The sequence below is a fragment of the Neoarius graeffei genome, chromosome 19 (genome assembly GCF_027579695.1).
Source record: "Neoarius graeffei isolate fNeoGra1 chromosome 19, fNeoGra1.pri, whole genome shotgun sequence".
Classification (NCBI taxonomy): Eukaryota; Metazoa; Chordata; class Actinopteri; order Siluriformes; family Ariidae; genus Neoarius; species Neoarius graeffei.
This window is the reverse complement of record NC_083587.1, coordinates 56073196-56086413: the sequence shown is the minus strand read 5'-3', so window position 1 is coordinate 56086413 and position 13218 is coordinate 56073196. Positions and strand designations below refer to the sequence as shown.

Here is a 13218-nt window from a genome sequence, read left to right as displayed (position 1 = left end):
GGTGTGGGACGGAGAACAGGAATCGCTTCCTATCCGAAAGCACCCTTATTCTTGGCGTTTTATTTCTATTTCTGCCTTTTTTTTGGTTAAATTAAACACCTTAATAACAAGAAGGCATGGTCATCACTATCCTCCGCCACGAGCATTTTACAAAGATCTCTTAACACCTACATCCTTATAAGCCAATTGCTTGAAGACTGACTTATGATGTCGCAAGTGCCATCATAAAACGCTACCCACCCAGCTTTTTTCAGTAATACGAGCATGCAAAAGTTTCATTGATGTAGTTTCTGAGAAAACTTGTCCAGATTGAGTCCACTTGTACAAAGTCCCAATAACATAAATCAAGGGCCATAACTCTGAAAAAATTATTTCTCGTAAATGATTTTCGAACTCAACTTAGATCTTGAATAGTAATACGAGCACGCAGAGTTTCATTGATGTCGCTGATGTAGTTTCTGAGAAAACTTGTCCAGGTTGAAATGGATGGACAGATTCCATTCCACTCTACTTCATGGCAGGGGATAATAATAATAATAATAATAATAATAATAATAATAATAATGCAAAGGATGAAACTGGAGAGAACTCATGGACTGGCCTGAACCTAATCTTACCCCTGCGGGAGCCACAGGAAGTGGGTTTGCTGTGTACAGGCTTCTCTTTCCATCGTAGACTGGCCGACGATCCCCGAAGATGGTCACCTTGAAGTGCTGCACCATGGAGTCCACCACCTCTCTACAGACACAGAAAAAGAAAGGAGCAGGGGGGAGGGGGAAAAAAAAAAAAAAAAAAGCGCTTAAAGTGCATATTCTGGACCGATTTAGTATTGGTTTTTTTTATATGAAAGTACGTCCCTTTACACACTCATCCAGAAGGGTAATTTTGCACAAAGCCATCTGTCTACGGCAGAAAAAAAAAAACGCGTCTGGAAAAATCCCAAGGGAGTCTGGAGCCAGATTCGTGACGTCACCTGCGGAAGCGCCAGCAGGCTGCGAGAGCTTTGCATGGTTTCAGTGCACAGCCTGTGTAGACCAAGCGCTCCCATTTCTCTCTCATTGTCCGGTCTTTTGGGAAACGATGAGTACTAATCCCATCAAGATTGGTGTTGCTACACCCTCCTACGATACATCTGTTAACCATTTTAAGAATTACACGATAATGAAGAAATTTGCAGAAAACCACCAGGTCGTTTTCTCATAAACAAACCAGCGCTGACGTAGGATTCAGAGGGAGGCGTCCCGCACGCGACGTCACGAAAATCAGTGTTTCCCGGGAAATTCAAACGCCAAGTTTTTTTCAGAGGCGGACCAATTTGCCTCAAATGGCTCGATTTCAACTGAATTTTTCTGGTATTGTGCAAGGTAAAAAAAAAAAAAAATTTGCACAAAATGCAGAATGTTATAGATATTTGACCAAAGTTTAATATAAAATAGGAGAATTACATTGATCTTGCGCCTGAATTTACCCATGATATGCACTTTAAAAAGAAGTACAGCATGCGTTTTCATGAGACAACAAGAGTGCTCTGAGAGCACAATATCCCCCGCTGGCAACTCTGCCATAACTAGTAAAATGCGACTGAATTGAACAAAACTGCAATCTGCGTATTACCGACATATAACAAAAGAATCCTGTCAAGTTTCATGAAATTCCTCCAAAAATTGAGAGAGGAATTGATTTCAGAAGGGTGAGTACCCTTCCCGGGACGGACGGACATCGCCACGACATAATCCCCCTTCGGACCTTTCGGCCAGCGGGGGATAAAAATTATGATGGAAGTTGATTTCAGAAAGCAAGCACACCTTGATGAAATTGCCAAAGTACAAGTTTGTTAATAATCAAGGGCATAACTCTGGGAAAATTTGCCTAAATTAAACAAAATTTCAATATGCGTATAACTGTCGTATTAATAAAGCCTTTTGCCAAGTCTGGTGAAATTCCTCCACAAATTGTGAGAGGAGTTTGATTTCAGAAGAACGTACACCCTTGTGAAATTGTCAGTTATTTAATCAAGGGTCAAAACTCTGGGAAAATTTTCACAAACAAAATTAAATCGCAATCTGCATATTACCGTCATATAACAAGGCCTTTTACCAAGCTTCGAGAAATTCGTCCAAAAATTGTGAGAGGAGTCGATGTCAGAAAGCGAGCGCACCTTCATGAAATCGTAAAAGTACAAGGTTGTTAAATCAAGAGCTGTAACTCTGGTAAAATGCGACTGAATTGAACAAGAAAAAAAAAAAAAAAAGTGCGTACTACCGACATACACCAATAGCCCAAGAGCATTAGCTCAAAATTGAGTCCAACCCGGAACAAATTAGTAACAAGCTGAATTTTTCAGAATATGTTCAGAATACCCTTAGGAATAACATACTAAAAGTCCCCGGGAATCCACCTTGTTCTCTCTGAGAAATTCAAGATGGCGTCCAAAATGGCCGCCGATTGAAGATTTTTCAATATCTCAGGGATAAAACATAATATAAATGCAATTAAAATGTTAAATTATATGTTCTCTCATACAAGCAATGCAAATTCACCATTGTCATACTTAAAATTAACCAAGATTACAAGGTCATTAATGTGGAAATTACATGGAATTTGATGGTTGACATGATTGACAGATTAGCTTAGTAGGCTACCTACATACATGAACATAATGTACAACCCCGATTCCAAAAAAGTTGGGACAAAGTACAAATTGTAAATAAAAACGGAATGCAATGATGTGGAAGTTTCAAAATTCCATATTTTATTCAGAATAGAACATAGATGACATATCAAATGTTTAAACTGAGAAAATGTATCATTTAAAGAGAAAAATTAGGTGATTTTAAATTTCATGACAACAACACATCTCAAAAAAGTTGGGACGAGGCCATGTTTACCACTGAGAGACATCCCCTTTTCTCTTTACAACAGTCTGTAAACGTCTGGGGACTGAGGAGACAAGTTGCTCAAGTTTAGGGATAGGAATGTTAACCCATTCTTATCTAATGTAGGATTCTAGTTGCTCAACTGTCTTAGGTCTTTTTTGTCGTATCTTCCGTTTTATGATGCGCCAAATGTTTTCTATGGGTGAAAGATCTGGACTGCAGGCTGGCCAGTTCAGTACCCGGACCCTTCTTCTACGCAGCCATGATGCTGTAATTGATGCAGTATGTGGTTTGGCATTGTCATGTGGGAAAATGCAAGGTCTTCCCTGAAAGAGACGTCGTCTGGATGGGAGCATATGTTGCTCTAGAACCTGGATATACCATTCAGCATTGATGGTGTCTTTCCAAATGTGTAAGCTGCCCATGCCACACGCACTAATGCAACCCCATACCATCAGAGATGCAGGCTTCTGAACTGAGCACTGATAACAACTTGGGTCGTCCTTCTCCTCTTTAGTCTGAATGACATGGTGTCCCCGATTTCCATAAAGAACTTCAAATTTTGATTCGTCTGACCACAGAACAGTTTTCCACTTTGCCACAGTCCATTTTAAATGAGCCTTGGCCCAGAGAAGACGTCTGCGCTTCTGGATCGTGTTTAGATGCGGCTTCTTCTTTGAACTATAGAGTTTTAGCTGGCAACGGCGGATGGCACGGTGAATTGTGTTCACAGATAATGTTCTCTGGAAATATTCCTGAGCCCATTTTGTGATTTCCAATACAGAAGCATGCCTGTATGTGATGCAGTGCTGTCTAAGGGCCCGAAGATCACGGGCACCCAGTATGGTTTTCCGGCCTTGACCCTTACGCACAGAGATTCTTCCAGATTCTCTGAATCTTTTGATGATATTATGCACTGTAGATGATGATATGTTCAAACTCTTTGCAATTTTACACTGTCAAACTCCTTTCTGATATTGCTCCACTATTTGTCGGCGCAGAATTAGGGGGATTGGTGATCCTCTTCCCATCTTTACTTCTGAGAGCCGCTGCCACTCCAAGATGCTCTTTTTATACCCAGTCATGTTAATGACCTATTGCCAATTGACCTAATGAGTTGCAATTTGGTCCTCCAGCTGTTCCTTTTTTGTACCTTTAACTTTTCCAGCCTCTTATTGCCCCTGTCCCAACTTTTTTGAGATGTGTTGCTGTCATGAAATTTCAAATGAGCCAATATTTGGCATGAAATTTCAAAATGTCTCACTTTCGACATTTGATATGTTGTCTATGTTCTATTGTGAATACAATATCAGTTTCTGAGATTTGTAAATTATTGCATTCCGTTTTTATTTACAATTTGTACTTTGTCCCAACTCTTTTGGAATCGGGGTTGTAAGACAACAATTAGACATCAATTTCCTTAATATTTAGTGCATCTTTAAGCTTTGATAAAATATTAAAGGGAAATTAAATTTGAGAACTCTATCTTCTAAAACTACAATGGCAAGCTGTTTCAGTACACTTCTTCAACATTCCGGCGACTTTCATGACAAAAAGGTCTGCCTCAATAAAAGCTCTTGCTTATAAACAATGAGTAGACTTAAACACTTCTCAGTGCCTCAGTTGTAATGCTTGGACCTTTGCTGTACCATCAATGAAGTAGGGAATTTATTCAAGCTTGTTTAAGGGTGGAAAAAAATTAATCTTTGAGTTTCTAGCGCCAGTCTTTACTACTAGCAATGCCAGTGTGTTCGGACAAAAAAAAAAAAGACTAAACTCAGCATGACCTTTTAACATGCCATTTTTCATTTTACACCATCAATTTACTTTAATTAATATTAATGAAAATAAGTGCTCCAACCCCTAGTAATTGTGTTTGTTGTTTTGTGAACAGAATAGGATGATACAGCGTGAACGAGTAACCAATGAATCCACACTAGACCCCGAAGCCGTTTGTTTTCAGGATAATGGCTGGCTGATGAAATTATTGGCTGGCTAGCTGACTCAGCCAAAACCTTAATGGCTGCTGCAGCCACCAAAATGTTTATGGCTACAAATGGCTGATACTGGACGTCACTGTGTGGCATATATCCGGGCGAACGGATCAAACAAATGGGGGGAATAAATAGCAAATTACCACAGGTCCCCTGGTCTCTTACTTCATTGTAAATATAAATCTAGCAAGATTGTAGTTCAATGCTAATAATAAGCTAATCTGGATTGTTCGAGGAAGGCATCTAGCTATCTACTCTCACTAGCAATGACCAGTGAAGGACTGGCAGCTATCTTACTATGATGAAAGTAGAGTGGTGGAGTACTTTTTTTTTTTATCAATCTCGAAGTATGTGAAACAAACAAACAAAAAAAATACCTTTACACTTTCCCTCAGCAGCGGCAAAGAATGCAGCCATCGTCAATATCGGAGTCGATTGATGCTCTGGGTGGGTTCCCGGGTTCCCCAGTGTATCGTGGTAACGGTGTGAGGGGCGGGAAGCCAGACAGGTAGTCACAACGGCAAGCTTGTGGTGGCTCTCTGTGCTGTGATATCAGTTCTAAATCTCTACAGTGTATGCCTATACGTCTCTATTGTGTTACTACTAGTGTGTACAGTTGATCATGTTTGTGTCACTTTTCTTGTAGCTCATGATGTGGATAAACCCATTATTTGATGTACACAATTCTTAGTGGCTCAGCCAAATTTTATTAGATAGCGGCTCAAATTGGCTTACAAAATTATTGGCTGGCTGCGGCTCAAATTCTAAATGGCGGTTTTAGCGGCGGCTTCGGGGTCTAATCCACACTCTATAATCGGTAGTGTACATTAAATAGCACATGTATAGATTTACAATTATAAGTCTGTTATTATTAGTCCTAAACATTAAGAACTGAAGCCATTTCAAAAACATATGATACCATAACGATTATTTTGTCATAACAGTCATTGTTATTTCTTCTTGGATGTGAATTTATGGGCCAGGGCGTTTCAAGATTGATACTTGATTCAAGGATCGGACTGGATGAAACCTACGCGCATTCATCGTACTGTGCACATTCATAAATGTGAACTGGTGAAGTGCCAAAAATATGACAATCTAACCAGACATGGCAAGCGAACACATTATACACAAATATACTGTTATAATAATGTGTACATTGTTATTATATAATGTTAATACATAATGTAATTAATACACACATGTTGGAATTTACTCTCCTACCTTACAAAACATATATTCTGACCTTTTAATTGCATTAATATTTTGTTTTGGGCCTGAGATATGGGCAGATCTCCATTTGGCGGCCATTTTGGACGCCATCTTGAATTTCGCAGAGAGCACAAGGGGGATTTCCGGGGACTTTTAGTATGTTATTCCTAAAGGTATTCTGAAATTTTCAGCTTGTTACTAATTTGTTCCGGGTATAACCCTATTACTCCTGGGCTACAATGCCTTTTGCCAAATTTGGTGAAATTCCTTCAAAAACTGTGAGAGGAGTTGATTTCAGAAAGGGAGCACCCTTCCCGGAACAGACAGACAGACAGACAGACAGACAGACATTGCCACGACAATATCCCCCTTCAGGTCTTTTGGCCAGCGAGGGATTTAATAAAGTAGATCCACTGCAGACTGATTATGAGGATAATTAACACAATCATGTTGTTAGGAAAAACATCATTTCAGATAAGTACGTGTAGATTCTTTGGTTCGAAAACGGTGCCCATTGTCCGTCAACCTGGCAAACGAGATTCAGATCAAACCGTTTCTGAAAATTACTTTCGCAGAACTGTTCAGCGTACGAAAATGTGTTTTTAGACACGAACCACTGTAGCTTCTGGGGCAGATTCTCAGTTGTTTGTAACAATAATGTGCGTCTATGTTATTAATCATTAATTTCCTGAATGCAGCACGAAGAGAACAGTTTTTAAAACTTGTATTGAACATCACAGGACTGACGGTCCACATGAAGGGAAGTGATGGCATGGCTTGTCTTTCTTTTTTTTTTTTATGTCCAATATAGAACGCTTTAAACCTGACTGGGCTGAGAAGTACCCTTTCATTTTCCGCTCGGAAGTTAAAAGCGGGTATTTTTATAATTTCTGAGATCTTGACGTTAATCAGAAATGCAAGCGTGAAGTTGATGCTCTGAAAAAACCCCAGAACTTCTTCAAATTGTATTTTGTCATTTTTATCTGAATACTCCTGGACGAAAGGAAAAAAAAAAAAAAAACTGAGCCATGCTACATTTTAAACACAAACACGCACACACCATACCTGTTGACTCTGCGTGGGCACTTCTCCGGTTTAATGTCCACCTCGTAGAGGTAGACGTCCATCTTGGGGATCTCCACCTGGAAGCAGTTGGCCAGCAGCTTGATGGGCTTCCCCATGGTGCCATAGCCAGGCCTCCGGGGCATGGAGAACAGGGACTGGGCCCCAACGACTCCTGCAGAGTGGGGAAATCAGAGGGAGACTGGGTCAATATCCATGCTTTCGTCTAAACCGGGGAACTGGGCGCTGCGCCCTCTTACTCTCGGCGCACTTACCGAAATGCCGATTGAACCCCAAGGCCATGCACTTGTATGCTACCGCACAACATGCAATCTTTCTCAAAATCTTTTCTCCATGAAAACACCCCAGCAACACCACGTGACAATGTGTCTGATAATCAAATACGTTATAATTACTCCAAAAATATTCTCATCATGGTAGATACACCGTCAGACGGTGCAAAAACGATCCGAATTGGCGTTTTCCAGACCGAGGCGCCATGCTTAGTTGTTTATTTGTCGCAGCTGCTCTCACGAGATTTGACACAGGTTACATACAAGGTCAGTTGACTTGTAGAGCGAGATTTCTCAAGACTGAATGGCCTTTCACCCACCGGCGCTGGGGGCTTTTGACAGAAGTAGTTCAAAGAGAAGAGTTGTTTTTGTTGATGCTTGGGCATTTAAAGAAGTCATCCCACGGCACGAAACGGAAGAAAGCCAAAGACTGTCCGGGGCAGAAGATGACTTCTTTTTTTCTGGTCACAAAGCGGATAAAGATGTATCCGATGGCGAGATCGCGACAATCGAGGGATCGGTCCGTGCCACCGGTTCCGTGCCATCATTGAAGGAGGCACCAACCAAGCGCTGTGACAGCGGCGTCGCGGAATACGTGACGAACGAAGGCAAGATGTCTTGCTCTGAGTGTTCAGTGGAAAAGCAAAAATGAGAAAAAGGCCGAGTTCCAGGAACCTTTTTTTTTTTTTTAAAAGCACGCTTACATTTTTTTGCATGGTTTCAAACTTTGTGATTTGGGTTGGCTTCCAACTTTACAATGTTTAAGTTTTACTTTTAAAGAAAATTTTGCTCTGGAATTATTATTTTCTTCATTTTGAACAACTAACCATCTTATTCTAGTCCAAGAAGACATTTCTCTGGTGAATGTTTAATACTTTGTAAGTTTGATTCATTTGAATTTGAATTATAAATTTCAATTCGAATCATGAGGAATTAGTATTGTGTAATTTGAATTATGACGTATTAGAATTAAGTGTTGACAGTTTTTTCTTTTTCAATGTTGACAAACAATTTGTTACAATTTCCCTCTCGGATAGCCTCAGAATGTCCCATTGTAGCCTCAATTTTTCAAAGGCTTCGCACCACAGAAGGGGGAACCCCCCCCCTTCCGCACCATCCCCCCTTGGTCGCTTCACTCCCTCGCCATGGTGAGCGCCCTTATACTAAATTTTTCTAGAAAAACCCCTGCTCAAGTTATTTTCTAATAGCAGCATGTCTTGAAAACATTGTGCTCCTCTTATACAACAGTAAACGATTTTTTTTTTTTTTTTTAAAAGGGTCCCTGCAACAATCTTTGCCTGAAGACTTTCCTGCATCAGAAAACTTACGGCTTCACCTCCGACTGTTACGAAACACTGACACTGGAGACTCCTTACATAAATGCAGGGGTGATAGCGTTCCGGCGCCGCGCCGGATTTCCGGCGTACCGTGGCTGGGGAAAAAAAAAAAAAAAATCTAGTTCGCCCATTGTCCTGTGTCATTCTGAGATGCGCAGATAGACAGTAAAGGGAATTCGGAATTCCCTTTACTGTCTATCTGCGCATCTCAGAATGACACAGGACAACGGGCGAACTAGATTTTTTTTTTTCCCCCCCAGCCACGGTACGCCGGAAATCCGGAGCGGCGCCAGAACGCTATCACCCCTGTAAATGTGAAATAAACATTTCCTCACAAGCACAAATATCACCCTGTCAACACATTAAATGTTTAATTGTCTGTGGCACGTATTCAATACACATCGCTACTATAGAAACAACATTAAATAATAGAAAAGCTGCTGTGACCCAAAAAAAAATCCCACCACCCTCTGACTAAATCAGAAGAATTTAATGGTGCTGATGCAACTTGGTGAAACATGAAGGATGTGTCTACAACTCGACATGGGCTGTTCAGTTGGGGCAATTCCATGCAAAAGGTCAACATTACCACGAAACACTTACTCAAAAAAACAAACAAAAAAACCCCTGCACTGGGTGGGGTGGGGTCGGGGGGGACGGGGACTCAACTTGTGAAACTGTCAACAGTTCACTATGCATTCGAGGCTTATTCATATCTGTAATTACGCATGAAGAAGCATTACAAAAAGGCGTTCATTTATAATGTAAAAACATCCCATTCATAAGACTGGATTTTAATAATAACACTTTTAAACCTGCCATGTGGTTATATGCATGTTTTCGGTGTGTGTTGAACAAACCTCCCGAAAACACCAAGTTATGTGGAAGATGTAAATTAAGAAGAGATACCGGTACAGATGCGCAACATTTAAATGAATATTAGTCCCGCTATGACGTATTATTAGTATTAATATTAGTCCCGCTATAAGCGTGGGCGATATAGTACAATTAGAGAAAAGGTTTCTACGATGCAGAATATGTATCGCGAGATATATTACAGCTGTGATGATTAATCGATCCTTGATCTATTGAGCCGTTTAAATCCGTGATTCAAAAAAATCGATTAAAATTTAAAGGAACAGTCCACCGTACTTCCATAATGAAATATGTTGTTCTCTGAATTGAGACGAGCTGATCCGTACCTCTCCGAGCTTTGCGCGACCTCCCAGTCAGTCAGACGCGCTGTCACTCCTGTTAGCAATGTAGCTAGGCTCAGTATGGCCAATGGTATTTTTTGGGGCTGTAGTTAGATGCGACCAAACTCTTCCACGTTTCAATTTGTGTAACTGAACTTGTTTCATGTCACTGGTCATATAAACCTATGTAAACAGGAAAAACGCGGAAGAGTTTGGTCGCATCTAACTACAGCCTCAAAAAATACCATTGGCCATGCTGAGCCTAGCTACATTGCTAACAGGAGTGACGGCGCGTCTGACTGACTGGGAGGTCGCGCAAAGCTCGGAGAGGTACGGAGCAGCTCGTCTCAATTCAGAGAAGAACATATTTCATTATGGAAGTATGGTGGACTGTTCCTTTAATGAACTCACGATTCACTGACAATTCACTAAAGATACCTAATTTCATCCTGATAATCCTAGATGCATCACAAATTTCAAAAAAATGGCATAATTTTGATATTTAAAAAAAAAGAAATAAAAAATAATTGATTCGGTATCTGGAGCTGTATGTGGTCGCAGCCATAGCAATCCCATGAGATCATAAGGCTGGCACGATTCACCGATACATCACGATTTCTGTGGCCATGATTTGGGTATTGGTATCGTCCCATAAGTATTGCGATAGCTTACCCAAACTGTCCATTTTTGTTTTAAAACTATTTTCGTTTTAATTTTTACTTCTGTTCAGCTCCAAAGCGTCTTGCAACGGGGGCCGCCGTTTTGGATCTCGCAAAATCACAGATCTGTTGGAAGCGGACGTGAACATGCGAGATTTCATTTCTAAGCTGGCGCCATCTATCATTTCTGCTTTACTTTTTAAGGTAGCGTGGTGATGACGACTGATTAACTAGCCACGAGCTAAACATATTTCACATATCCTATCATATTTGTTAGCAAACTGAAGGAGGAGAAAATTCCCAGAGCAAACATGTTCTCAACTGCTGGTGATATCGTTACGGCCCAAAGAGCATCACTCGGCCCAGAAAACGTGGACATACTCCTGTTCTTTTTAAAAAAAAAAAAAAAGTAATTTGTCTCTGTCGAACCAGCTAATAAAGGAAGTTAGCATTTTCAATCATACTTATCTTGTTTTTGTCTTTTGAATTACATTTTACCAAAATGTCAGATAAACATACGGTGTATCGTGATAGATATCGTATCGTGACCCTACCCCGCAATGCCACCCTTACGAGATCACGTGTTGTTTTGTGAGCAACATGGCAGGCGACTCGGAATTCCTGAAGCCACCGGCTTTTAAGGGTGTTTTCACACCTGGTCCCCTTTAAAAGGAACCAGACTCAGTCCTCTTTAAGTGGACCAAAAAGTGGATCAACAGAAAAAGAAATCAGTTCTTTGTGTTCACACTGTGGATTTATTACAAAGAGGACTGGGTTCTCTTTCTGGTCCAGTTAAGCTTTGACGGGGCCTCAGTCCTCTTTCTGTTCACACCAGGCCCTCGAGAGCCCTCAGACCCCCAGTGCACGGAATTCTGGGTAATTTTCTCTTGAATCAAAATGTCTGCTGCCATGCTTGCCCTGCTGTATTCTTTGATCAAAATAGGGCGGATTAAGGAAAATAAAATTTATTCCAGTGGCTGTGGTAAGTTCCAAAAGGAAGTTGAGTTTCCCTGCTACAGTCACGTGACCAACTACGGCAAACGAAGAAGGTTAAACTACAGTGAAAAAGGCGAAGTGAACCCGGTGCGCTTTTTGTTCACAATGTGCAGATTAGGCGAACCGTACCGTTGATTTTTAGCAAACCGTACTGAGACCACCTCCTGAGGTGGTCTCAGTTCGGTTCGCTTTAAAGGGGTCTGGATACGGTTGGAGTGTTCACATATGCGCAAAAAAATGCTGAGTCATCGATCTGAGTTCGGTTAGATGGCTGAAAGGGACCGAGTGTGAAAACACCCTAAAAGCCCAGTTTGGCGGCATTTCTTACAATCTCAGTACCTTCTGGACTCTCTGAACAAGGAATGTTGTGTCTCAAGAGGTGGGATTCATTCACTTTAACACAAGTGACGGTATTCTTGTGTTTTAAAAGCTTGAGACAAACAAGTCATGAAGTTTCCATTGCTTTATTTGTTTCTTAGTGTTTTGGGGTTTGAAAATTAAAACGTGCCAAAAAGACTGAACTGCGATACATTCAAAGCCAACGGAGTGACTGGAGTCTGAATAAAGACGACAACAGCAACACGACTTTTTTTGTTTGTTTGTTTTATTGCTCTGCATTTCTAGGCTGACTGTTAACAGAATATTGACAACGATCTGCATCGGTTACAAAGTCGACGACAAAAAACGTGAATTGTGAAAAAACTGAATCGTCGTACTTATGAAACACGTTTGCTCACAAAGTGCCAGATTTATCTCGTGTCTAAAAAAGTAGCCCTTTTCGAAATAACGCTTTCAAGATGAAGAAAATATCAAATTAGAAGCTGCGTCATTCTGCAATTAAATTAGCCTGGCAAGCCAGACTAAATGTGAATATTTAGTCTGGCCTCGATCCGTAGACATTTCCGAAGCGGGTAGGAGGAACAACCCGCTGTCTTCCAAACTGTCTCTGTGCGTATAGGCCAACGCTCTGACCAATCAGCGCAACAGTGACTGTGACGTAGTCAGAGCGACAGAAAGCAGTGGGGGAGACCTTGAAATAAATAATTTTTCAAAATGCGTATTAATTAATAAACAGGTTCTAGATATTAAGAAGTTTGGAGATAATGACCACAAGTTTGGAGTCTGTACCACATACACTTTTTTTTCCAAGTGTTTTTCAAGGGTTTGCTTAAACTGTTTTTGAGAGTTTTTATTTAGTGGTGTTTGGTGAAATAATTTCCCTTAAATTTAAAATAATGGGAAAATAAGAAACAATCAAAAAGTAATGTTTCAAAGCTGTTTATTAATTCTTCGTACTGCACAAACTAGCCCCATCCTTTTGGCTACGAGCGGAGCCAGCTGGTAGATCAGACTTTTGCCGTAGCCGGTCGGCAAAACAGCGAAAACGTCCTTCTTGAAAAGGAATGAGCGGAGAGCCTCTTCCTGCTCATGTTTCAACGAAAACTCCAAGTCTAATTCTTCTAAAACTGATTCCAAAGCGGAGTCAAACTAGCGCTGTTCACTAGCCGTAGCCATCTTTCCTGTTGTGCTTTCTCCAGCGTCGCGCAGCTTTGTCATGAGTCCTGCAAAAGCCCGCCCAAAGAATCCAAACAA

At 40.8% G+C, this 13218-nt stretch overlaps 2 protein-coding genes across 2 annotated transcripts in view; one reads left to right on the top strand and one right to left on the bottom strand.

The window, feature by feature from the left end:
- The window catches only part of hmgn2 (high mobility group nucleosomal binding domain 2), a 419610-nt gene that overhangs the window by 167467 nt on the left and 238925 nt on the right, over window positions 1-13218 (top strand). The window lies entirely within an intron of this gene.
- ago3a (argonaute RISC catalytic component 3a) overlaps window positions 1-13218 on the bottom strand; it is a 113713-nt gene that overhangs the window by 67319 nt on the left and 33176 nt on the right. Inside the window, 2 exon segments of the mRNA XM_060900327.1 lie at window positions 618-738; window positions 7148-7319. Coding sequence (XP_060756310.1) covers window positions 618-738; window positions 7148-7319 — 293 coding nt within the window.